This window comes from Lathamus discolor, chromosome 2 (genome assembly GCF_037157495.1).
Source record: "Lathamus discolor isolate bLatDis1 chromosome 2, bLatDis1.hap1, whole genome shotgun sequence".
Lineage (NCBI taxonomy): Eukaryota > Metazoa > Chordata > Aves > Psittaciformes > Psittacidae > Lathamus > Lathamus discolor.
The window spans coordinates 121,247,556-121,273,161 of NC_088885.1; the positions used below are offsets into that span (position 1 = coordinate 121,247,556).

Here is a 25,606-nt window from a genome sequence, read left to right on the forward strand (position 1 = left end):
CTTGCAGCAAATCCAAACACAGTTTAGAGAGGGCAAAGCACAGTTGGAGACTGGCTCAGTGCCCAGTCTGCTTTTAACCTCTGTGAAGCCCCTTCTCTTTGTCAGCACTGGTGAATGTGGTATAGATATACAACATTTTCTAGCCAGGAGAGAAAAAAAGAAAAATTCATGATAGGATTTCCCAGTCTTAGTGAATCACCTGTTACAAGTACTGGCCTGAAAGAAGGCATCCATTTGTATAGGTCCTAAGACACAGGGTCAAGCATATTGTAAATATCCAGGTTAATGAGCTTAGAGCTAAGGCACCCAATAAATGCTATTGTAATTTTTAAAGATATCCATTATCTCCCAACTGAAAATTCACATTCTGTTACTCTGTGTATATATTCTAAAAGCATTATGGTTTTCAGAGTATATAATATGAAGCAGTTGGTTTTTAAATTTTTTTGATGTGCTGACCATTAAATGTTGCCTAAAGTATGTATGAATTCTGTGTGGCTAATTTAGACTTCAGACACGTTTTCTTCTTATGGGTATTTTTGAGCATTCCTCTGGAATAATCCATTAGATCCATCAATGAACTATTTAGCTACAGATTAAAAGACATAGTATGTGAAGAGATTGACAGCTTGATTTTATGTTGTTATTTCTCACTGATTGAAGAAATTGTATCTGTCTTTCCCTAAAATATAGAAAAAACAACACAATATTGATCCATTCTTGAAAAGCTGTTGCTCATAGCATGACGCTCCTTTTGGAACTTGACATAATGTGCATCCCTTTGCAAGGTTCATAAGTAAAACATTGGAAAGGTAAAGTTAAAGACCTAGTTAGGAGTTATGTGCATGATCTCTTCTCCTTGGTTGAACTGAGGAAACAACTGAAGTAAAGCAGGGGATTTTCTTTACATACAGCAAACCTGGTATTAATGTTTGGTTTCTTTTAGTGAAAGGGACATTTATGAGTGTATATTCTTTTGATTTTTGACTGAACTTAAAACAGCTGGGCATCAGAAAACTTATTATGCACAGTAAAATTTAATTAGGTGACTGCATAAAAATCAAAGTGCGCTTTTCTTTTTTTTTTTTTTTTTTTTTTTTTTTTTTTTCAGAGAGGAAGCAAGAATCCCCTTTTGGTACTAGAAGCACATATGTAGCTGAGTCCTATTTTCATCTCCTCCTCTTCACCAAGAGGTGTTAGCAACAGATGTATATAATCTTCTGCCAAGGGTGACGGGCCAGGGATATTAGGAGAAATGGACTATATTCCTTATGTCCTTTATGGTGCCTTCTTCATTTAGCAAACATGCATGAGGTCTAATATTTCAAAAGATAGCCTTTAACTTTGTACATATCAGTTTGAATTGCTATCTTTGGTCTCCAGAGATACCAAGCACCTATTTCGTCATGATCACAGTTTGACTTGTGGATGCTAAGTACCTCCTGAAAGTATGCACAAAGGCTTTATATTTAGGCATAATTAACCATTTCCATAAAAAATATGGGCCTCTTTCAGTACCTGAGTTCATATTTGCAAAAAAATATATACAAAATGTAGCTATTTATAAAAATGTTCTTATTTCTATATCATATATGGTAACTGTTGGGATAGGTAATACGTAAAAAAAACTGATGTGTTCTGGTTAGACTGCTCCAACTACAGCGGTTCATTTCAGAATCTGGTTTTATTTTGTGGTAGATTAGGCAAAACTGAATTCAACTAAATATTTGGGGCATCTGTTCATCATTAAAAAAGCGAGGTTACCTGCAATTTTTTGTTGATCATAATTATTGCAAGACCCTTTAAAATAAATAGATAAATAGAACAAGGACACAGCTATGCAAGTGGACAAATGGAGGGTTCCATAGGGGAAAATACCAGATACACTTTTTGAGTGATAAAAGAATGTGGCACATCCAGATGTGTTTCACATAAAGCATCAAACCTTCAAGTCACTTCTTGGTGGCAGTATCAAGCCAGAAGAGTTTCTTCATGATTCATGCAGGCAAAGTTCAGTGATTACTTGAGTTTCATTCTCTTAAAAATTTCCATTTAGCATTTGTGGCTTAGTAACTGTCTTGAGCTGTTTGAGTTTTTTTTTTTTTTTTTTGTTTCCCTCCATTATGGTCATTTTTTTATTTTATTTTATTTTTTTTTCCAAAAAAGCAGTGAGATTAATATTTTTACAAAGAAAGATGTTTGGGAAGTGTTTAACACAATTTCCAGGTTTTTTTTTCAGTCACAGGAAATATGTTGTCAGTAATTGTTATACATCATACAGTTTGTGGTTCCAACAACCTGCTGTATTACATGCATTGTGTGCTCCTCAGCCGAGCATGGGCTGCAGCTTTGAGCTCCCTCTCTGTTCATTTAAAGGCTATCCACCTTGGGCACACAGCATTCCTGTCTGTGTGGCTGCACGTGTTAGCATGTGGTATCCTAATTAAGATTTGTTGTCATCCAGGTAGTTCAAATAAAGTTGCATGTGCGGTTTTCACTTTTCTTGTTGCGGTATTTCTGTGGTTTTAATGTTCAGGGTCAAGGCTTCACTGAATCTGGATGAAGGCAAAAAGCAGAACAGCCATGGAAAGTATATTTAGGTATAAATATTTTAGTGTTTCTTAAGGAGAGCAGACTGCAAGATGCTTTGAGTTGGCATGATGTTGCCCTCTTGAAACTTGTCTTAGAATAATTTCATTCCAGTTGTATTTTTTTTCGATTTCCATCATCAAACAGGCTTTGTTTTAATTATTCTTCATTAAGATTCAGATCTCTTGAGACTAAACAGAGATAAGCTTTGGCGATTCTCAGATGGAGGGTATCTGAGGAAAAGCTCAGGAAGCAATCTCCCTGGTTTTCAGCAAGTAAAAGTTGCTGGGAAGAATCAGGTACACTCCCTGAATCCTCGCCACAGTGCCTGTGTGCTCACCGCAGGCATGGAGGCTCATCATGCACTTCAGTTAGGAGATGCTGAAGAAGTATGTTCTTGGCAGGGCCTTTGGGAATTTGTTATGTCCTTCTGCTGATAGTATCCAGGGCCATATGTCTCTTTCATTCTTCAGATGTATCTTAAATAAGAAATCCAGATGCTAGACTTGTATCTTTTTCCAATTTAAAATCCTCACTGGGATCTTGCTTGTGTGACAGATATGCTGGTCATTCCTTCCCTTGAGATTCTGAAGTTTTGAATATGCAATGTCAGTCACAAGAGTCAGCATTCTGGGCCCCACAGTATTTTTTTCTCATAGCGTAGTGCTTTTTATTGTAAGGATGCTGAACTGACCAGCAGCCAACTAAAGGGACAACTGGTGGGGCAAAGCAGTTTTATGGTCCCACTGATTGGAACTGTACGTGACCTCAGAGGATCAGGTACCTTTAGAGATACCCACAGGAAGAAGTAAAGATGCTAACCAGAAAGAGAAGGAAATCTATTTTTGTATGTTACTCTTGAATTTCAGTGACTTTTAATCCTAATGGTTTCAACTCTGTTAGGAAGATATGTATTACTTAATGAACCTTCTAAATGTGGCATGTTACTAGAATGTCCCGCACTACGGACTGAAGGAGAGCTTCTGTCCTGTCAGCACCCAGCTGACCAAATGGTTAAAAACAGAAGTTATCTGAAAATGGTAGAAATGTTTAGAATTTATTTAGCTACAAATTTAATGTTAAGATCCCCAGATCTCCTCATAGTGGCTGTTAAGTTTTTCACTTGACCTTGATTACATCAGCAGATGAGAGAGACTGTTGAAATTAGGATAACAAGTAATTGAGGTATGCCAGCTGCCCAGCCGTTGTGGAGTGTTTTTCTGGGCATTCCAGAAGGATCTCTTGGAGACAAATTTGAATGAGGCTGTGGGATTTTATAGAGAAAAAAAGCTATAGAGAAACGTCTGTTCAGAGGAAAATGTGATCATTCACACCCATATAATTAGTTGATTTTGAAAATGTAGAAGAAATTAATATTTCCAACAATCTGAATCTAGTCCAGAGTTTATCTTATCTTGGTTTGGGAGCTTTTCTGCCCTTAAAACAAAGGAGGTTAAATCTTCTGGCTGAAGCTCAGAAGGTAAAACTCGCTTGTGTACATGGCTCAGTTTCATGGATTTTTGTGGTTTCAAGAAGTCTGACATCAGCTTTTGTTGTGCTGGTTTAGATCCGAGATGTTCTAAAGTATTTCCTTTTTTTTCTCTCTTTTTTTTTTTTCCCTCTGTTTTTTTATTTAAGAGAATTGGAAAGATAAGGACACTTGCTTTAATGATTCATGATGAGGCCAGAATTCAGCTATATCCCATGCACCTATTTAGTAAAAGCCAGTGACTGATGAACTTTTTGCATAGATCTCGGCTACCATGTCTTTGGCACTATATCAGCATATCTAGTACTGATTTTAAAGAAAAGTACTGTGGGACCACTTATTGTTCCTGGAAGAAAGCTTTGTGGAGACCAGTCTTTCCTGTTGAAGTGATACGAATCTGCTAGCACTGGCCTTGTTATTTAAAGGGGTTAGAAAATACCTGGGAAAGAGTGGCAATAAGAAATAAATGGCATGGTAACCATGCACAGCTGACAATGTATGCTGTGGCAGGCATGCTAGTGGAGCTTCCCTGCTGTACCCTGCCTGTAGAGAGCAGGTCTGTGCATCACGAGGAGGAAGCAGTGAGCTCTCAATAATCATACATGCTTGCAAATGCTTTCAGACTCTACTGTGAGTCCAATGTAAAACTGTATGGCAACATGCCTAGCTGTATTTTCATCTGCAAGGGAAGTGAAATCCTGGACCTCCAAGCTCAGAAATCAATCCAAGAAAGAATTACAAAGCTAACTGTAGTGTACTGCTCTCTCTTACTTCTGTTAAGGTTATTGTGTTGATGCTGAAGTTTGTCTGAAATATGTCACTGAAGGACACTGCATTGAGGTGCACTTCACTGCACTGAAGGGACTAATAAAGTGCCACTAGAGATTTGTAACCAGAATGGTTTATCCGCTTCAAACAGTGCAATGAATGCGTGGTTCTGCCTTGGGCTGTTCATCTTGCACCTGCAAACTCCAGTGCTGCCTGCCTGAGCATTTGCTTTCCTGTTAGTGGAGGCACCCAAGCTCACATAGGTGGTTGTCTGTGGTAGTGCTTCATGGTTGGTCCCCATCTATGTATGAGGTGTATAGACTGGAGATTATTGTGCTGTCAGGCTGAAGAAATTAACCTAGTACTCAGTCTGACTCCATATTACTCTATCAGCCTTATCCATTCAGTTTTGTTACTGCATGCTCCTTTTGCAGACACTAAATGGGATTACTGGTGGTGGCTCAATGTCCGACTGGAGACCGGTAACGAGTGGTGTCCCTCAGGGATTGGTGTTGGGACCGGTCTTGTTTAACATCTTCATCGCTGACATGGACAGTGGGATTGAGTGTGCCCTCAGCAAGTTTGCCAGTGGCACCAAGCTGTGTGGTCCGGTTGATACACTGGAGGGAAGGGATGCCATCCAGAGGGACCTTGACACGCTTGTGAGGTGGGCTGATGCCAACCTTATGAAGTTCAACCACGACAAGTGCAAGGTCCTACACCTGGGTTGGAGAAATCCCAGGCACGGCTGCAGATTGGGCAAAGAAGAGATTCAGAGCGGCCCTGCAGAGAAGGACTTGGGGGTGCTGGTTGATGAGAAAATGAACGTGGGCCGGCTTCAGTGTGCGCTCGCAGCCCAGAAAGCCAACCGTATCCTGGGCTGCAGCAAAAGGAGCGTGACCAGCAGGGTGAAGGAGGTGATCCTGCCCCTCTACTCTGCTCTTGTGAGACCTCACCTGGAGTATTGTGTGCAGTTCTGGTGTCCTCAACATAAAAAGGACATGGAACTGCTGGAACAAGTCCAGAGGAGGGCCACGAGGATGATCAGGGGACTGGAGCACCTCCCGTATGAAGACAGGCTGAGGAAGTTGGGGCTGTTCAGCCTGGAGAAGAGAAGGCTGTGTGGAGACCTCAGAGCAGCCTTCCAGTACCTGAAGGGGGCCTATAGGGATGCTGGGGAGGGACTCTTCGTCAGGGACTGTAGTGACAGGACAAGGGGTAACGGGTTAAAACTTAACCAGGGGAAGTTTAGATTGGATATAAGGAGGAAATTCTTTCCTGTTAGGGTGGTGAGACACTGGAATGGGTTGCCCAGGGAGGTTGTGAGTGCTCCATCCCTGGCAGTGTTCAAGGCCAGGTTGGATGAAGCCTTGGGTGGGATGGTTGAGTGTGAGATGTCCCTGTCCATGGCAGGGGGGTTGGAACTAGATGATCTTGAGGTCCTTTCCAACCCTAACTATTTTATGATTCTATGAACACTGAAACTAGCCATGTGCTTAAAAGCTCCACAGAATGTTTATCCATTCGGGTTTTGTTTGTGTATCTTCCCTTACTCATTGCTGGGTCCTGGGTCCACATCCAAGCGCAGCGAAGCCTATGTTGTTTGTCCCTTCCTACTGATTCCACAGTTTAATGCATTCCCTGTCGAGAAACCCATGAGAACTGGAGCGGTATGTTTATTGTGGAACCAGAGCATTATGGCAACCCGTTGTATGAGAGCTACTCCAGTACTAATACTTGCAGTTTTATTACTATGATTTCTTTCTAGCACTTAGAAGATGCAGTAGGCTATACATCTTTTAAAATAGTTTTCACTGGTGTTCACTAAACAAGAACATATTCCATTGTATAGTTCACACTGACAGTCACATCATAATTGTGTTGATCCTTTTTGCTCTTTGAAATAACAATCTGAAATAAGTGTTATAAATCTTGAGGAAATTATAGAAAATTCCTAGTCTTGCCAAAGTTTTGAAGGGCTTTATTTTTGTTTCTAGCTAGCTACTACCTTATGAACAGTTTTAAGTCCATTTGAATTGCTAGTTTTGGAATAAGCCATATATATGTGAGATTGTAAGCCATATATACGTGAGGTTTTATGTGTATCTACTTGTATCAGTAAAAAAAAAGATAAGAGTATATACATGTTGATACAGGAAGAAGGAAACTTTTCGGTATGTGCCCTTACATGATGTCTGTGTTTTGGAGCTCTCTTCAAAGACATTGTGCTGGTGAGTCTTCGTTCTTGCTAAGTGTCTCAGTATCATAGCAGGGTTAGGAAAACTGCTGCTTCCCTTCCTGCATCAGTGCCTTCCTGCACATAAAAATGTGTGGAGAAAGGCTGTGTCCTGGAGCAGAGCTGTTTTCCTCCCAAATGAATACACTGTTTTATTTTTACCTTCACTATTGTGTATACAGATACTTTATTGCAGGAATAAAATCTCAAAATTTTTAAATTAGGTGCTCTTGTCAGCCTATTGTATTTTGAAGATTTTTACAACTATTTTTAGCAGGTGCCACAAAATAGGAATGTTTGGATTTTTTATCTGCATCAGTATTAATAACTGGTTTGAATACCAAGAAAGTACCTAATAATTTTGGAGAGAAAAAGGAGAAGATATTCCATATGAAATTAAAGATGTATTGATTGGTTAGACAGGACTAGTGTTTTGTAAATGCACTACTGCCATAGTTTAAGAAAGCATTGTGTAAGTGCTTTAGAAAAGGGGAAGAGGCTAATAGAAAAAGAAAGCAAAATTAATAGTTTTTTAGTAGTTTTGTGCCAGCAGTTGAACCATTCTGATTCTTCCATGAATAATGACTTCAAACAGGTGTTGAAAAAAATAACTAATTCCTACAAGGCATTAAAATTCTGTAGTAATTTTTGGCAGAGTTGTTAGTTTGTAAAATACCCTGTCAGCTCTCTCTAGTTCCCAGCAGGGAGGTGGGGGGGGGTCCTTAAGCACACAAACTTTTTGCTCTTTGACCTTAACTCTGAATATGAGAGGTCACTTAAAAACAGTTCATCACTGCAGATTCCATGTTTTCATGTCAAAATCAACTAGCACTGCCCTGAAATAACACTAACATTTACATGCTGGTATTTTCCTTCAGTTACTTGCAAAATAGCTGAAGCAAATTCCACACCCTGCTAAAGCTACATCGTGGAAATAGTGCTGGGATTGTTTTTTACATTATAAGCTCTTCTTCATCTGGACATAGCTAAAACCAGAGCAAAAGGGATTGTTTGTCTGCAATAAGAACTTAAAATGTGATCTTGTGTTGTCCTTCAGCAGTGAATTAAAAAATTCATGTTGTAGTTTGGCCCTGTTTGCAGTTATACATTGATCCACACCATGGCTGCATCTCGTCTCGCACCTCAGATACTGCAGCATATGTGAGCTTGTGTTCTGGGGCTTCCCAAATGACTTTTTAATTAGTTGTTATTATTACACAGCTCATAGCTTTTCCAGTGCACAGCCATGTTGATTTCGTCACTTATCTCATCTTTCATGTGAAATAGTTCTGGTTGCTCTTGTGGCTGCCTTGTGTTTCTTTTCCTCCCTTTTCATGGCATGGACTAGCCTTCGTGTGTGCTTTCCTTGACCTCCAGCATCACAGCAGCATCGACATGTAGGCACCTGCTGCATTACAGCTCTGTTGGGTGGGTTTTTAATAGCTTTTTTCATATTTTGTTTTCCTCTTTTTTTCAGAATCCCCTGGAGCATTACATCCCCTCATGAGAGCGTGGACAGGAGTTTGGCATTGTGCTTTTACAGGTACCTTTTTGAATTAAAATGTACATTTTTCCTGGGGTTTGGTAAAGGAGAGCAATTCCAGAAGAACTTTATCACGTCCTTTTCTGCTATCCTGGTAGTGAATTTCTCTTCCTTGACCTTTCTTAATAGATTGGGTGGCAGATTCATTAGTTGTAAATACATTCTTCAGTACTGTTTAAGAAAGATTGAGGCTTGATTTTGCTGGCCTCTATCATGCAATGATCTATGTGTCCACGTGGCAGAATCCATTTTGGAAATAGTCCAGTAGTTCCAGGTTTTTTCCCATCCTTTATTCCCAACCTATTCTTTGGTTACAGTCTCTCCATTCAGGATTGCGTTAGCTTTTTGTAATGGAGACCTTCAGTGCAAGCAAGCATTTCTAGCCTTAGTCCTCCAGAGCTTTCTGTTATTGCCCTGGTTATTACTAATATGTTTAAACGCAGAAGAAAGCTTAAACATCTCAGAACCCTTCCACAATACTCTGAGCCTGATTTCAAGGTCTGAGCAGGAGATGAACATTAAAGTTTAAAATCTTCTATTCATCTTTAAAGCTCCTAAACAAAAGGGGGAAATCCAGTTTGGGGAATAATGGAAAAAATGTTATATATCAAGTAACTTCATTGTTGGTGAATACAAGGAAACCAGCGGAAACCCAAGAGAACAGGAGGGGACAGGAGCTGTACATGTGGCACTTCATACTAGTGATTATACAATTCTTGAAAGACTTGTAAGAAAGAAAATGAATGATCAATATCTGACGTGTATTATCAAATCAGCAACATGCTTCACTAATACTTAGCTTTAATTCTGCTCAGTAAAAGGTGTTTCATGTTCATCTGTTTCCAATCACCATATTTGGCTGCAGAACATAATTTGCATTGTGTGAGGTCTTAAATTAACAGTTATCACTGCTGTTTTAGTTCAAGACAAAAATGTTAAGTCTGAGAGTACACATGGCTAATTTCAGGGTAAAAATCTGTTCCCAGAATGTAGAGATCGTTTCGGAAGCCATTTCTGTCAGCTGAGGAAATTGAGAACTTGAAATTCCAGATACATTGCAGTATGAAATTAAAAGCAGCAAAACTGTCTTAGCTGTGCCAAGGACTGACATCAGGAACATTAAAAGCCTTGTAAGGGATCTGTGTTTGTTTTTGCGGTCACAAGTTAACCTACGCTAATTTCACAGTCACATTTCATATCTTCACCTTCCTAATGTCATGTTGCATAGGATTTATTTCTGCTCTCTTAGAAAATGGATTGAGTCTTTGGTGTTCATACAGATGTTTCAGGAGGCCTGTACTTTTGTTGTTGGAGATAAATTGAGTATTTTGTAAGTCGGGAAGATCAGATCTGTGATTTGTGATGAAAGCAACATTAGGTCCTGGCTAGGGTGATGCAGCCAGCCCTCCCTGGTTATTAGCTTTTAGAGAATATCTTGAAACCAGTCCTGATCAGTAATGAGCTGGTGCTAGTGAGTGAGGGACATATCCTTCACTGGGGAGACTCGGTTGCCCAGCAGTGACAGGGTTGGTGTGCTGGCAGGACTGCTGGACAGAAGAGGTTACCTTTTTGCAACGGGCATGGGCAGATGAAAAAATGGACACCACATGTCCTCACTTGAGGCTTGGCACCTTGGTTGCTGCATCCCATGATCTGTCTGGCTTTAAGCAGCGTGGCACTGTGATGTTCAGGTTCATGTTCTCTAGATCCACCTACTTAAGAAGTTTGTTGATATTCGTCTCTAAAGAAGTAACAGTTTATTGGGGTAAAGCAGGAGCTGCTGGGATACCTCTGTCCAATTTCTGGGCTTGGAAGAAATTTTCTGTCTTACTTTGGGCATTCATACTCAATTCTACATTTAATTCCCTGTTGGAGATTTTCTATTGTTTACAGGAGAGGGGGGACCTATTAATGTGCCTGCGTATCACAGATCTGAGAGAGGCACGGATACATACCAATGGTGCAGTAGTCTGGTGCTATGATGGGGGTAGGAACAGAGAAATTAAGCTGTTTTTCTAAGAAAGGCACTTGTGAAGGAGGACAGGGTTGAGAGCATCCTGAGTTCAGGACTCTGTGGGGACAAGCCTATTGCGTGTTTCAGCACGCAAAGAGCACATGAAAGGGAGCTGAAGCAATGCCAAAAGGAAGAACTGGGTTTACAGAGGAGTCTACAGCAAACCTTAGTGCTTGTTTGATTGACTGGCTGGTGTTTCTGGTTGAGTAGATTTCCTCCACTGTTTGTTTTCCTCTTGAAAATGTATGGGGCTCCAAGGCTGGTAACTTCTGTAATCTCTTCCTGCCAACCACCCCAGTGCCACCTCCTCTGCCTCCAGCCTGCTAGGCTCAGTGGACAGTCTGCCCTGGGCATGGAGGCCGAAGGAGGGAAGAGGGGAGGTATCTCTCACCGGCAGCCCAAAAGTGGCCTAGGTTGGAGGGAGCTTTGCTTCAGGAGGAGCCTCACTGAGTGATACCTTTCTCCACTGCAGCTTTACTCTGTTACCTCTGGTGGACAAGGGATGAGGAAGAGCACTTGAAATGCCTTTTCCTTTTTCGTCTAATCCGTCTTTGTCCTTGTGATCTGTTTCTGCTTCACAACCCATTTTTGGTGCCCCTGTCTTTATTCCCAGCAACTTTTCCTCTCCACTCTTTTCCTGATAATTGCATTTCTCCTCTGTCTCTCTGTGTCTTGCCATTTCTTGTTCTTGTGTCTGCCCCCACACTTCCAGTTCCAGGTTTGTTTGGTTTATTTTTTTATTTCTTTGGAGCTGGGATGCCACAACCCTCCCTGCTCTGCCTTCCTCTCCGCTTGATTAAATGCACTGGTCATGACTCAATACAGCTTTTGTTTTCTTTGAGATAGTGAGGGTTTTATGGTTTCTTAAAAGTTGTGGCCATGAAGAATTTCCATCATCATAACAACTTCATCAGGGCCCTCAGATATGGGTAAACCATTCAGTGTGCAAAGTCTTGACAGTCTGACTTCTTAAAAGCTGCTTTCTAAGAACATTTAGTAAAGAGTCATTACATTAAATAATGGTAATACAAAAACACACTTTGAGCGTCTCTCCTGGATATTAAACAAAAGTTTGGATGCTCATTAACAAGTACCTAACTAGATACTTACATACAGTCAAATAGGCTGTGAACAGTTTGTCGAAGATCCATAGTTTTAACATGTGGACTGTGGGGGCATATATTTCCAATGCAGCAATTAAGAAGAAAATATATTTGGTGTATTCTGAGAGCTAACTCCTTAACAACTCTAGTCAATAAATCTGGTATAGTCTAAGGGGTTACATACGCAAACCTGAAATCATGCCATACACATACAGCTTAGCACTTAGATTATACAGCTATGTATTGCATTGTGTTCTGGTGCCAAAACTGGTATTTTAAACTGTCTGCTTAAAGAAGTCTTAAGTATACAGGCATGTCTTCAAGACATAGTGTTACACACTCCTTTCATTTTCTTACTTGACTTCTAACACATGTATCTTGAGGCTGAAGAAAAGGGGAATAAACTGTCCAGTGGTATGGGAAAATGTGCTCTTATCTAGAGGAAAACATAGCTGTACCAGTCAAAAGATATCATATGTGGAGTTGCTCTGAAGGTTGCATTGCCCTGGAAGGCTGCTGTAAATCATGTTTGGTTTGGTTTTGTTCAGGTCTTTTTATTACTAATTCTTTGAAAAAGACCTGATTTGTTTTTTACATAGTCAAAACTTTTAAAGTGCATTTATGTAAGAAAAAATAAATGGGCAATATTTCATGTAAGTGAAAAGTAAAACATTTCAGTGCTTGGAAATGGTTAACTCAGGGCAGTTATGGTATAGAAATTATTTTAGAATAGCCGTTCTGACCTTACCGCAGTAATATCTCATGTTACAGAACAGGCTGTTTAATACAAAGAGTTTTGACAAACAACACCCCACAGCTAATCAGAAGAGTGGCTCAAAGTCCTCCTTTGTCAGAATTAGGCCATTCTATTGTACTGCATTGGCTGAACATTATCATTTTTCTAATGGCACTGCTTTTAGCATACTCGATTTTTCATTGTGCCTGCTGTACTGCCTGTTAAAGGTGGTCTGGTAGGTTCTTAATATCAGTAAGAGGAGCTCACTGGCTATATTTTAATACTTATTTCTAAAGATAAAACAGTTGTGTCCATCCATATAACAAGATTAGAGCAAGCTGTAAAAAAAGGAGAGAGATAAGTTTTAAATACATATATAATCTACGTGACTCCCTGGTTTCGTGCTTGTAAAAATCTGGTACATGTTGTAAGAAATACTCTGTAGACTTATGCACCATTTCTTTCAAATGTATTTGCACAACAGGTGAGAAACTTCAGAAGGATGCTATTAAGTTTTGTTTTGAAACTTTGAAAATAACTGTTTTAAAAGTTTCTCTTACTGATTAAATCTCTGGCTAAAGGAAAGAAAATTTTAAGTATGTTATTTTTTTCCATTTATAATAGCTCTTTATGGTTTCTGGTTTTCTCACAACATAGACGGGTGGTTTTTTTCTCTTTTCTGGGCTATATTTGTGTTTACTTTTGGTCTTTATGTATTTGTAGAGTTTCTGGAGTTTTGTTGGTCTAGTAACTGCAGGGGAATGTCTAACTGCAACTGTTGTCATTGTTTTTATTCCTCAAATATAATCTGTTTAGAGCTATGTTACTATATTCCTTTAATGCATTTTTCATTGTAAACAGTTTTAGAACACTTCTCAATAAATCAGAGTCTGAACATGGCAACTCATGATTTTCAGGGCTTTTGGCCTCTTACAAGAGCCTGGTAAATTTTTTTTCTTTCCCATAAAAACAAGCTGGCAGTGGCAGCAGGTCCAGTTATGTCTGTAAAATCAGAGATTGCTGCTCTCTTCTGAGAATGGGAGGCTGGATCAAATCCCCAGTCCCCAGACAGGGGAAAACTTCCCACCTCCTGAGGAAGAACCCTGTTGGCAAAATATTGAGTGGGTTTTCCTATTCCAGCTGAAATGTCCTACTTGCTAGAAAGTACTTAATTGCACTGGGGCAGGGTGAGTACTGCCATTTCTTCCCCAGTTACCCTGGGTAGGCTTTTTTTACTCGTCCTTAATTTAAAGAAAGTTTGCAAATATATATCTATACAATTTTATTATTTGTTGGTTTTTTTTAAGTGGAAACCTTTGAAAAGAAATGCTGGGGAAGGACCTATAGCCTGATACTTTGAGCATCTGCCCAGAAGGGATGCTTCCCATCTGCGCTCCAAGTGGAGGAAAAGGTGTTTTCTTTGCAGCCTCATCATCCCTGACTGCATTTTTAGGGCCAGCATGTACCTACCTCCCTGCTGCATAAAGTGGTGTGAATGAGCAAGATGGGCAAGGAATTCCCTGGTTCCTGTACAGCTTTGGAAATGGCCATCAGGCTTAGTTGTGTGCGTGCCTGTTAGTAGGAAGAGGTCTGCAAGAGGCCTCTCCCCCTGAGCATCCCTCATGTCCCAAAACTTTATGAACACTGCAGTTAATTAAATGGTGAACATAGAGACTCTTTCCCTACAGAACTTGCCATTTAGGTTTGTGTGGTTTTCAGTGTTCATTAGTTTCGAGTGCTCAGCTTGAAGGTGCATTTATAGGTTTGCATGAAGCAAGATGACAAATCTCAGAAGGATGTCGTGTCACCTTGCTGCAGTAGCTATAAAGGAGGTGCACCTACTGATGTCACTTGGTTATGGGTCTGCAAGTCTTTGAATACAAGGCTGTATTGGTAGACACACTGCACATTTAATACAAACTTTCATATTGAAAATCTATACTTTTAACTTTATCAGTTTAAATCTGGCTTGAATTCTTAGTTTTTCCAAGCTTGCATGCAGAAGAAGTTGTCCTAAGCCAAGTTGGGTTAGTCTTAACTTACACTAGGGCTCACTCCAAGTCTGATCCCATAGTTGCACTGGTGATGACAAATATGCTGCATTAGGGTGCCCTAACATTTGTAAAGTTTCAGACATTTAAAGGATTTAGGGCTATGTTTAATTTATCTCAGTGTGTCAGATGGCCCAGAACTGGCATGTGAAAAATGCTACCATCAAAATGTATGTTCCAAAGTGGAAAGGTTTTCAGTGAGGAATGCTGCAAAAGTTAGAGCTTTTTCCGAGCTGCCTAATTACTGATTACACTTGTGCTTCTGTTGTTCTCTGCAGGGCAGAGGATCAGACTTTGCTGCGTGGTCAGGGGCCATGTGGATTTCTGATGCATGGAGTCTGCAAATCCTGTTAGTGAGGCGGCATATCTCTGTGGTAACACTAGAAGGAGGGTGCTTTGCAGGTCTGTCTCCACATTTTTGCAGATAGGAGATTTTTATTTCCTTCTTCACTAGTGCATATGATTTTTACTGAGCCTACTGCCACAAAGATTTGAGTAGCTTAAAATACATCTTGCTCTTGAGATGGGATTGTTAAAAATTGCCACAGATTTGAGATGTAAGCTAAGATTAATAATGTTCCATTTAAAACATTTTTGCTGAGCCTCATCCATAAAAGCATTTTGTGGCTCTGCCTTCCTCTGTTTTTTGGAATCCAGGCATGGCTGTGAAAGACAGGAGCAAGTAGATGAGGTACTGGCTCTTCCTATCGGTAGAGAAGAAGGGAAAAGCGTAGTCCAGGTAGCACTGCCCCTTCCACCAGAGCAGAGCAATGCAAAAACAGGATGGTGCAGTGGGGAAGCTGTTTGAGGAGGAGGAGATGAAGGCACAGAGAAATAAGAATCCCTCTTTCTCCAGATAACATGGACAAAACAGATGGAATGAGGTGCAGCAGGGACCAGTCTCAGGGTCTGATGAACCTCTGAAATGGGGCTGTTTGTTTCTAAAAGTACAGAAAGGATCCTGGGAAAATAATGTAGGCCCACGAGATCACAGGATAAACTAGGAATTGTGACCTTGTTGTAATGAGGAGGCTATAAATTTGAACATGATGGTTATAGAGAAATGCAGAATTAAAAGGATAAAAGTTGTTTGGACTTGGGGCCATTGATACTGGCAGATGAATGAGCCCTAAAGGTGTTTTCTGAAGCTTCTCAAGCTTTAGGAACCACCTAACCCTAGTTCAGTTTCCTAAGCTAGAAGTATTCACATAAAGCTAGAGCTACACATGTAACATAAAGTTACATTTCTTCTTAGACTTTTTTAGGCCCTTCCTGATTCTTTTTCTTTAAATGAGAGACTGAAATTATTCCAAGGAGTTCAGTACAGTGTAAGCAACATGGAGGTCCAAAGTAGACAGAATTGATTTCCATTACAGCTTTTACAAACACAGCATATAATATCACTCTAATAAGATGACTTGCGTTTTTTATGCATTGTCTAGTTGAAATGAAAGGAAGTTTCATTCTGAGCTTTCTTGTGAATTTGGGCAGCTGTTTGTGCCTTTCGAAAGAAACCAGTTTTCATGTTTGGAAGGCATCTGTAAGGCAGTATTTACCCAGAAGCAAGGATTGCTGAGAGTGGATTATTGCTACTTGGTAGGAAATGTAGCTGTGCTGGATTTCAGAACTAAAAAGGAGCAAAATACTTCCCAAAGATTTTTCTTTCAGAGAGGCATCTCCATCCAGCTCCCAGTGAGCACTAAGCATACATTACAGGGCAGTATGTAAGTATAGCTAAGTCACTTTCCTGCTTTCCAGGCATTTGTACCTCTGTGGATTTTCCCAGAAGCTATTTTCCTGTAACAGTATTAGCATTTCTAGTTATGGTAGCATCCTGCATTAAACCTCGTAATTTTACATGCACAGTGGAAGAGTGTTAAGTGGTGGCAGTACTTTGCTTATGGAGAGCTTTGTCTTAGAAGACTTTGAGGGTGATGTAAGAGCAAAGCAGAATTAGCGTAAATATATCAGCCTATTGTACGTTTGTCTACGCAAGTTAATATGAAGTTAATGCTAGCTGTAGTTTGGGGTTTTTGGTTGGAAGTGATGCATCAACAGTGAAAAGTGGCTGTCTTTGACAAAGTTGTCACCTTCCCACTTGGTGGAGATTCCCATGTCTATATAATTCGGCTACTCTTGATTTTAGGTCACATTTTTTGTGTCCTTTTGAAGGCTTAAACACCTATTTGAAGAGATACTGCTCTTCACTTACTGTTCACTGTTTCATGTTTTAGGGGGGAGAAGAGTTAAAAATCAGCCATTTCAGTAATACTTTCAGTCGTGGTAGATCTGAAAGATTATTCCGTCTCCTCATTCTGTATCTTGACAGGTTAATATTATGTGAGACCAAGTCTATAGCCTTACACATGTTTATCTAAAATTGGTTTCAGAAGTGAAATACTGCTGCCATTCTGGATGTGGATTATCTTATGTCAATTTGAGCCTCATTTATTTAGGCTTATCCTGTATTTTTAAACTTAGTTACATAAATATGTAAGGTTTAGAGTGACAGTTATCCACAGAAGAACTTGTATCAGTTTTAGACCTACACAGTAGTATAATTTAGACCTGTAGCAAGTCATCCTCAGTGAAACCCTCATTTATAGGCTTAGCAGGGACTGTTAACTAAGCAGCATTTCCATTATGGGACCTGCAGCTCTAAAGTGTACCTAGTCATTACCAAAGCCAGATATTTTCCATCTGTTTCCTATGTTCCTATGCAGATTTTGTTTCGTGATCTCTTTGAGTCGTCTTGCGATCACTTGTTGGCTACTCATGCTGGAATTTATGTGATGTTTATGGTGCATCTTGAGGTAGTGGTAGCTACATTTTATCACCTGAAAAAGAAAATTGACAAAGGCCTTTCAATATCCAGGAAAGTAGAGTAAAGGCTGTCAGCCTTTGTTATATTTATCCAAGAGGGATGAATTAAGACCGTGAGTTTCATTTTAGCTTTTTTGGGGTGAAGCTGAGTCCTTGCCAAAGTCAGGAGCAGAAATTTTACTGATTTCATTTGGGCCACATTTTCACTGTTGTTTTTTACTGCTTTGTTGCAGTTTGAATACTGTTAAAATATGGAGTGCTCTTCTGTGGATACTTTTAGGCAACAACTGTCTGAAACTTGGCCAGTGTGTAGGAGCTACAGGGCAACACAGAGACAGGAAAGAAAGTGCAATATTTGCTGTCAGTTAGTGTCATTCAGTCTGTGTTTAGAACGCAGCTTTAGGTATGAAATCAAAAATAAACTTCAGTGTTGTACCATAACATTGTGTCAATAATAGCCCTAGCAATAAATATTTGCCAGAAGGGGGCCAGGTCATAAATTTCTTTTAAATTTAAAAAAAAAAAATGCATATTTAGACTATATGGAACTGTAATTCCAAAGTTTCTGCGCAGTTTATGTTCTCCTACTGTCTTGGCTTTAAATCTAGGAAAGAATATTTTATAAAGGATTTATTTGTAGTTAATGTTAGCTGCTCTAGGCTATGTTGCGTTCCCCTAAATCCTGCAGATAGTGCATGTGTTATTTACATGTGAATATCTGACAAACATATTACAGATCTAAGAGTGATTAGAGCGTGATGCCTAGATTTAATAAATGCTTTGGATCTCTGCCTCTGTCACAGAGGAATCCTCAGTCTAAGTATCTGGCTGAAAATATGGCTTAAAAAGCCCAAAACCCATCTACCCCTTTGTATGTTTTGTATTCTGCTCAGCAGGTCTGCAACAGGCACAGAACAGTTAGAGGAGCTCAGTTAGTAAGAACTTTAAGAAAGGTTTTATTAATGCATGCATAGTATGAAAATGAACTATGGTTGAACGTGTGCGTAAGCTTTTAGCTTTGTTTTTCTTTAAATAATCAAATCTACCAGTTGTTTTACAGAAGAGTCAAAATGGAGATCCGGAGTGAATCCTGGCAAACATTTTCATCTATAAGAAAATTACACCTACAGAGTAGATATTTGGGTGTAAACAGAGTAAAAGGAACATTTCTTAGGCCTCTAAGTATATTTCACACATTTTCTGCAAGTGGATGAAGAAAACCTATTTGCCCTTAAATTTCTACACTGCAAAAGTGGTATCAGAGCTGTACGCAACAGGAAATTCAGATGCCTAAGCCCTGAGTTTCTTTGAAGTATAAGGCAGAAGAAAGCCATTTCTATACCCCTGTTGCTTCTATGATAATTTTCACAACTGGAAACTAAGTGGCACTGTTTTGTCTTCCTGAGCGTACACTGTGCTGCTGCTCAGTGTTTTTCATTGCCAGTGAAATTAATAAGGAGCAAGGCTCTCTAATGTTGCTGCAGTGTTTCAGGTACTTATGGACAGCAGAGAGGGTGGTAGGAATTGTGCTCACTTTCCCAGCTAGCAGTAGAATTAGCTGTAGCCTTCACCAGAGCAGGCAGGAGAAGTTGTTTCATTAGCACTTTACATTCATCCACCTCTCTTTCATACCACTTTCTTTTCTAACAGTGTCTGGTTAATAATTTTTAGCCCTCTGAGATGAGAGTACTGAATAAAATCTCCTTTGATACTCAAGTGCAGCATCCCAGTGAAATGGAGCAAGTTAAACAACACACAAAAATATAGCCAATCCTTTTTTATAGCCGCATGTACCTCAGTTTATACCAGCAGTCCCACAGGTACAGAGCCTCCATGTCTGGCTACTTAACCACCTGGCTATTACTCCCCTGCTTCCCTATGCTGGCTGAGGTGGACATTTCTGCCCTGGCTCTTCACCAGGTCTTTGCTTTTCTCTCTAGGCATGCCTGAGGCTCACTGCCAGTCACACCATATTTCCATTGTCTTCAGGCACTTGGCCCCATAAGTGCTTGCAAACAAGCGCTCTCAGTCCCTCAAATGAACATGCATGCACAGTGGGATTGTTCTTTCCTCCTTTTTTTCCCTTGTAAGTATGTTGTTGAAGCCAACGCAGGTGCTTAGCCTCCTAAGCAATTCTTGCTGGCATTCACCAGGGCTGTCCTGAGTGAGGAAGTTGTTAAGTGCTGGAGAAAGGTTTCCAAAAGCAGCCTCAAGTCCTGCTCGCTGGGTGGAGAATGGAGTTGGCAGCTGTCCTCTGGGGCAGGACCATGGTGGCCTTTAATGACAGTGGCCAAGGAGGAAATGGAGGATTGTGGTCTCACTTATTCGTGTGGCATTAATTCATTGAGTGACAGTATTTAAGTACAGAGAATTGGGGGTTTGGTTGCTTGGAGGGGGTTCTTCCTCCTGATGAGACCCCCAAATCTCACATAAGTTTAATTTTTCCACACAAGTATCAAATATATGCACACAATGTAAAAACACAACATTTAGCCATCAAGCTTCGAGCTGGCAAAGTGGAAAGATTTGATTGTCTGTACAGAAGATAAACGTATGTGTGCAGATGCCTGTTGGGATTGGCTTCAGTGCTTTTGGAAATCTGATACTTCATTTCCAAACAGTACCAATAAATATGTTGATTCAAATGAGGAAAGTGAGCTTTTTCTTTTCAGAAAGACTTAGTTAAAATTCAGGAAGTCAAACTGCTGAGGAGTTAGCGCTAGGATTTATAAAATAACATTGAAAGGGAAGCTTAATTAACATTTCACTACCCTTTCGATTGCACTGAATGTGTGTCTGGTTTATCACCCACCTAAATATGCTAGTTTGTATTTGAGGAATGCTTGTGACAGTGAGCTTTCAGGAGAAAACTCAGCTTTTTCCTATAATCTCATTACAGCACTTGGATATGTTATTTGCTTGCTTTGACCTTGGACGATGTAGATATACATATCATGTATTTCTGGGAATCAATACTTGCAGTTGCTTTCTTTTTATTGTTAATGTCTCTTTAGCTAGAATTCCTTTCTTTTTTGTTGGTTTTTTTTGTTTGGGTGTTTGTTTTTGTTTGTGTAAGCAATGTACTGATGGCACACCCTATATTAGTAAGTTGGGTATTGATGGATGAGCACAGGATGGCAGTACACACGAAAGCAAGTCATCCCCGGGTAGGATGCTGTTCTCCATTCCTTAGGATGAGTGAAGAAGTAGCAGCTGCTTTTCTTTCTTTCCCTGAAGAACACAGTGATAACAGAAATGGGATATTAAAAAGGCCAACATAGATTAATGGCATAGTAATAAAATAAATGAGACCCATTAGTGAAATCACTGCTTGAAAAGTAGTTTCCATGATAAGTGCCCTTCAGTGCCTCGTGTGGGAAAGATTGTTACAGCACTTGTAACGTCATCCATGGTGTTGGGTTTTAGACTGTTGTGACAATCCTAAGTGTTAGAATCTTAAAATAATTTAGATGAACATAAACTCCATTTGCAGTTAGTTCTTGGTAGAAATCTCAAATGATTATTTTTAAATGCGAATTTCTTTCAGACCCAGTCAGAATGTTTTTGTGTGCTCCCTAACCCTTTCATCAAAAAACAAAGCCTTTTTTTGTTGTTCTGCTGAGCCTGTAAGGTGAGCACTAGAACTTGGAAAGCTTTATTTTACTGCTGGAGCACTGGTGCTTTGGGGATTAATGTTCACACAGGACTTTGAACTGGAATCAGTGGCTTTAGTAAGATCTCCTACTTTTTAATTGTTGATTTTATATTAGATGAACAATGAAGGCTGTGCATTGCACTGAAAATGTTATATGGCTCTGTGTGCTCTCTGCTTTTTAGACCAGACAGTCTTCTGCAGCATTTAATAAAAAAGGAAAATGCATTTCTTAGATTTATGTTGCCTATAAGGAGAAAAATGTTTGGGGATTAGATATAAAATATGCACAGGAATCAACTAATCAAAGCAAAGATACTAGCTTGAAAGCGCTCTTTCACTGATCTTCAGGAGATGAATGGGTTTAAGTCTCTGGATTGTCACATTTTGCTTCCCTTTCTCCCTCCAGAAATGCACAGCTCTATCATGGTGGGGCTCAATTTTTAAATTGTTTTCTTTTCCAGTGTAATTGTATTAGATAATAAGCGAAACATTTCCTGTGAGATGCACAGGGGTGCAGGGTGAGAGGGGGCTCTGAATGCCGTCTCCCCTGCGTCACTGTCAGCAGCGGCGGCTGCATCCCGTCCGGCAGTGAGAGAGGGGGGCCAGGAGGCGGCTGTTGCTATCGCTCTGATGTCAGGCGCTCTCACTAACGTGTGGTTGGTTATTCTGCATTTCAGATCACTGCCGGTAGCGGAGTGCAGGGGGAACGGCGAGACTCCCACCTCTTTCAGCGAGAAGAAAGGAGTCAGCAGAGCAGACTAATACAGACTTGTGTCAGGTGGCCTTGCCCTACAAAGGCTGCCTTTAAAAGAGAAACGCAGTGTTATTTAATGAGCTGTGAGATGAGGCGCTGCTGCTAACGCTCAGATCCCAGGATTCATTGGCTATTCATTGTGCTTAATGTACATGTTTCTGCACCGTGCATTTAGGAGATCCCAGAGAAGAATCCAAAACGGCTGCGGGGGAAAGACCACCAAACATGCCTACAGAAACACTACCGACAGGTAGCATGGTGAAGCCGGTCAGCCCTGCCGTGACTTTCACCTCCGCCGTTCCTCTCCGCATCCTGAACAAAGGACCCGACTATTTTCGCAGGCAGGCGGAGCCTAATCCAAAAAGACTGAGCGCAGTGGAGAGGCTGGAAGCCGACAAGGCAAAATATGTCAAGAGCCAAGAGGTCATCAATGCCAAGCAGGAGCCTGTGAAGCCAGCAGTGCTGGCAAAGCCGCCGGTCTGTCCCGCAGCCAAAAGAGCACTGGGGAGCCCCACCTTGAAAGTCTTCAGCAACAATGCAAAGACCGAGAGTGGCGTCCAGAGGGAAAATCTGAAGCTTGAGATTCTGAAGAACATCATCAACAGCTCTGAAGGCTCCAGCTCGGGTTCAGGGCATAAGCACGGTCCCCGAAACTGGCCACCCCACAGAGCTGATTCGACAGAGCTGAACCGACACTCATTTGCTGAATCTTTGAAGGTTTACCCCACGCAGGGCCGTAGCAGCCCACAGGAGAGCAGCTCCAACGTCAGCAGAAGGCTCCTAGATCAGTCAGCAGAGACTTTCTTGCATGTCTCTCACAGCTCCTCAGACATTAGGAAAGTAACTAGTGCAAAGCCCTTAAAAGCAATACCCTGCAGTAGCTCAGCCCCTCCTTTGCCTCCGAAGCCCAAAATCGCTGCCATCGCCACCCTGAAATCCCCAGAGATTGAGGCAGTCGAGTCTGGATGCGGAATTAGCAGAAGACCCTCCCTACAGCGATCAAAATCAGACTTAAGCGACAGATACTTTCGTGTTGATGCAGATGTTGAACGGTTCTTTAACTACTGCGGACTGGATCCTGAAGAGCTTGAAAACCTCGGGATGGAAAACTTTGCAAGGGCTAACTCTGATATTATATCCCTCAACTTTCGCAGCGCAAGCATGATTAGCTCAGACTGTGAACAGTCTCAGGACAGCAACAGTGACCTTAGAAACGATGACAGTGCCAATGACCGCGTGCCATACGGCATTTCTGCCATTGAAAGGAATGCCAGAATCATCAAGTGGTTGTATAGCATCAAGCAAGCTAGAGAGTCACAGAAAGTGTCCCATGTGTGAGAAAAAAATCCACCGTAGAAAAAGCAAGGACTGTATCTTTGTCTGTGAATATTCAGTTGTGAAGGGTTGTGAAGTCTACTTGAAGTCTTGTACCCTTCTCAAATCTCTTTGTGTTGCTTGTTGTGCAATGTTTCCAAGTTGCATGCCTGTCAACATGTGAGCTGACCTGGCTTCCACTTGAACAGTAACTAACTACAAAGCCTGGCTGAGCATACACATTATCTGCCAAAAGTTTAAGACAAGAATCTAATTAGGGCTTCAGTATAATCAAAGTGTTTACATGGAAAGGTTATATGACTTCTTTGGTATTTATGTGGTTCCTTGTGGATTTTATATATGTCACTTTTTGTCTTAATACAGATACTGTCAACTGACGTTACTAGTTTCTAAGTTGAAACAGAAACCCTTTGGGGAAAAGAAAAGCAGAATTGGCCAAAATAAGAGGTTTAGGCAGACGACAGTAGGCAAAGCAGCCTTATCTCTTGTAGAAAGTGCATTATTGGCACATGTAAAACTGTTTCTAAAAGGCAAAGAATGCTAAGTTCTTAAATTATGTATCATTGTTAAACTGTATATCCCTGCTTGTAGTAAGGGACTGTTCAGTAAAGGTTTCTTTTTTCTAGATAAGCTTACTCAGTTTTACAGCAGAAGTAGTCTAGTGAATCTGCTTGACCTCTTATAAACTAAATGACGCTTGCATTTGGGTTGGTGTAAGCATTGTAATTATTTTGTGTTACCCCTTTGGAAAAGCTTAAAGAAGGTTGGAGTCAACAGATGAAAACAGCGGAGGTGTGGGATTTTGTGGGTTTGATTTTTTTTACTTCAAGATTCCTGGTCTTAAACTTTTGACAGGAATGATTAGATCCTATAGCTGATATTGAATGCCTTTACTAGTCAAACACATCATGACTACAAACTCCATGCTGTCTTTAAATTTTTTTGTAGACCTATTGGAACAGTTATTGAACAAAAATGGAAACACACAGCCATATCAATATAACGCCTCCTATTCAGAAGTAAATACACTCAGTAGCTGAACTATATCTGAAAAATTGTGATTATGTTGTCTTGCATATGTTATATCTAAGGCTGTGAAAGTTTGTTACAGCTCTAGGAAAGTGTAGAAACATGACAGTATGTAGCTTTTATTCTTTCCTTCGTTTTTTCCTCCTTATGATGGTTAGTGCTGCAGATCAACCTGTTACAGATCTTTTGACAATCTGTGTCTTCCCAGTGGTTTAATTAGCTGTCTTTTCAACTGGCAGTGGTGGTGTGGTAGCGGAGAAGTTGAAAGTACAGTGGTCTGCTTCATTATTATTGTATACATGCTTTGAAGTAAACTGCAGCACTACGTTATACTTCATCAGCTAATAGGAAACTTTTTTTATTGTGTAAATGCTGTAAGACTTTGTATATACTTCAGTTGTTACGAAATCTTTAAAAGGAAGAGTGTTATGCTAATAAATAGCTACTGGTGCAGGTATGGTAGGGTTTTTGTTCTTTTTTTTTTTACCCTTCCCATTCTTAAAACTATATCAGGAACTCAATTGCAGTGTGTTTTAGTGCTGTAGAAGGTCTTGGTTAAATAATAGTTCCAGTAAAAGGTTTCTTTCACTAAAGTGCTTTTCAGAATATAATTTTTTATAAAGTAACTATAGCAGCATGATCTGTCTGAAGAACTAGAAGAGATTTTCAAGACTCCTAAAATAGCTTGCTTCATCCTTACCTAGCAATGTTACTGTTCCCCTTTATAGCATTTGTTCATAATGAATCACCGCAGTCTTCTGAATTATTCTTCAGTAGTGCTTATTTATATATTTGAATATTAAAGATGTTTTACAAAGTCGGGTTCTATCTTTTCTCTGAGAAGCTTGTAGCCCAACTTCTTACCGATAGCCACAGTTAATGCAGCTGAGAATGGAAGCAGATCCGCACAGTAGGAATTATCCTACTTCAAGTTTCATATAATTGTTTTCCAAATGATTGTTCATGGGGGGAAAAAAAAGCACACAGTCAGTTTCAGGAGGCTACTCTATGGTTTTTATAGTTGGCTTCACAACCTAAGACTTACAACATTCCTAGTTCAGTCAAAAAAATGAGGAGCGATGTATTTCAGCTACAGGCACATTTGTGACATTTTAAGCTCCATGGGTTTCAGTTGGCATTGACATCGCACTGGTTTTTCAAGCATATTTTTCCAATAGTAAGTTCTACTCAGTTCAGTGACTATTTTGCCAAGGAAAATAATGCTTAAGGGATTAAAGCCAATTGTAATGCAGCTGTACAGCAACGAAATAAAAAAGTTAAAACTGAAATAAAAATGCACTCACATTGTTCTCTCTCAAGTGTTTTAAGAATGATGGTAAACAGGCTATCTCAGCTGTTGCCAGCCAAAAACAGTAATAAAGAAGCCTTTATAACTAGAAAATAGATTGGAACATATGCTGGTATTCTGAACTTGTTTCCCAAGGTTTGTTAGGAAGCCATAGGCTCTTTGAGAAATCAAA

At 40.2% G+C, this 25,606-nt stretch overlaps 1 protein-coding gene across 9 annotated transcripts in view; it reads left to right on the forward strand.

The window, feature by feature from the left end:
- Positions 1-24,942, forward strand: part of FAM110B (family with sequence similarity 110 member B) — a 112,879-nt gene extending 87,937 nt beyond the window's left edge. For 6 of the 9 annotated variants that reach the window (XM_065668320.1, XM_065668315.1, XM_065668316.1 and 3 more), the window contains 2 exons: positions 8,560-8,625; positions 21,685-24,942. In XM_065668320.1, coding sequence (XP_065524392.1) covers positions 21,987-23,099 — 1,113 coding nt within the window. In that variant the 5' untranslated portion in view covers positions 8,560-8,625; positions 21,685-21,986 and the 3' untranslated portion in view covers positions 23,100-24,942. Of the gene's footprint in view, positions 1-8,559; positions 8,626-14,807; positions 14,932-21,684 lie in introns of all 9 variants that reach the window. The other 3 variants (XM_065668318.1, XM_065668319.1, XM_065668324.1) reach the window with 3 other exon arrangements.
- Positions 24,943-25,606: the final 664 nt, after the last annotated feature.